The 476-nt window shown below is 27.9% G+C and overlaps 1 protein-coding gene across 1 annotated transcript in view; it reads left to right on the forward strand.

Moving 5' to 3' along the window:
* Positions 1-212, forward strand: part of LOC118750316 — a 2,449-nt gene extending 2,237 nt beyond the window's left edge. Inside the window, exon 5 of the mRNA XM_036485038.1 lies at positions 31-212. Coding sequence (XP_036340931.1) covers positions 31-212 — 182 coding nt within the window. The remainder of the gene's footprint in view (positions 1-30) is intronic.
* Positions 213-476: the final 264 nt, after the last annotated feature.

The raw sequence follows: 476 nt of genomic DNA on the forward strand, positions 1-476 counted from the left end.
TTTTTTTTTTTTTTTTTTTTGTATTCACAGGACTATTCTTAATAACATCCTTCTTGGTATTCAGCTATGGATTTGTTGATGAAAATGGCGATCTAGCCCAGTTGGTGGAAAACGCAGAAGCACAGAAGAGACAATTGCAAGATCCTAGACTACTAAATGAATTGCGAGAGCTGCTGCCAAAATTCTTATACAATGGCTATTTTGAGTATTAAAATTTCGATTTTTACCATAGAAATAAAACGTATCTTTAAGTTGTTAAATTGTTATTATTGTTTTTTTTTTTGTTTTGTTGATGAGATGGCCTTGGTAACAAATTACATAGGTAAATACAAACATACATATATCCAAATTATAAAATAAAGTGGAAAATCTGCGAGTTTCAAAATTTTTAGCAATATTTTGCTTCTTTGAAAATTTGAAGTTCTATACATACATACATTTTTAACATAAGCGTTGAACTTTATATATATTTTGAT

Source organism: Rhagoletis pomonella, unplaced genomic scaffold (genome assembly GCF_013731165.1).
Source record: "Rhagoletis pomonella isolate Grant_MI unplaced genomic scaffold, Rhpom_1.0 Rhpom_scaffold_00001, whole genome shotgun sequence".
Lineage (NCBI taxonomy): Eukaryota > Metazoa > Arthropoda > Insecta > Diptera > Tephritidae > Rhagoletis > Rhagoletis pomonella.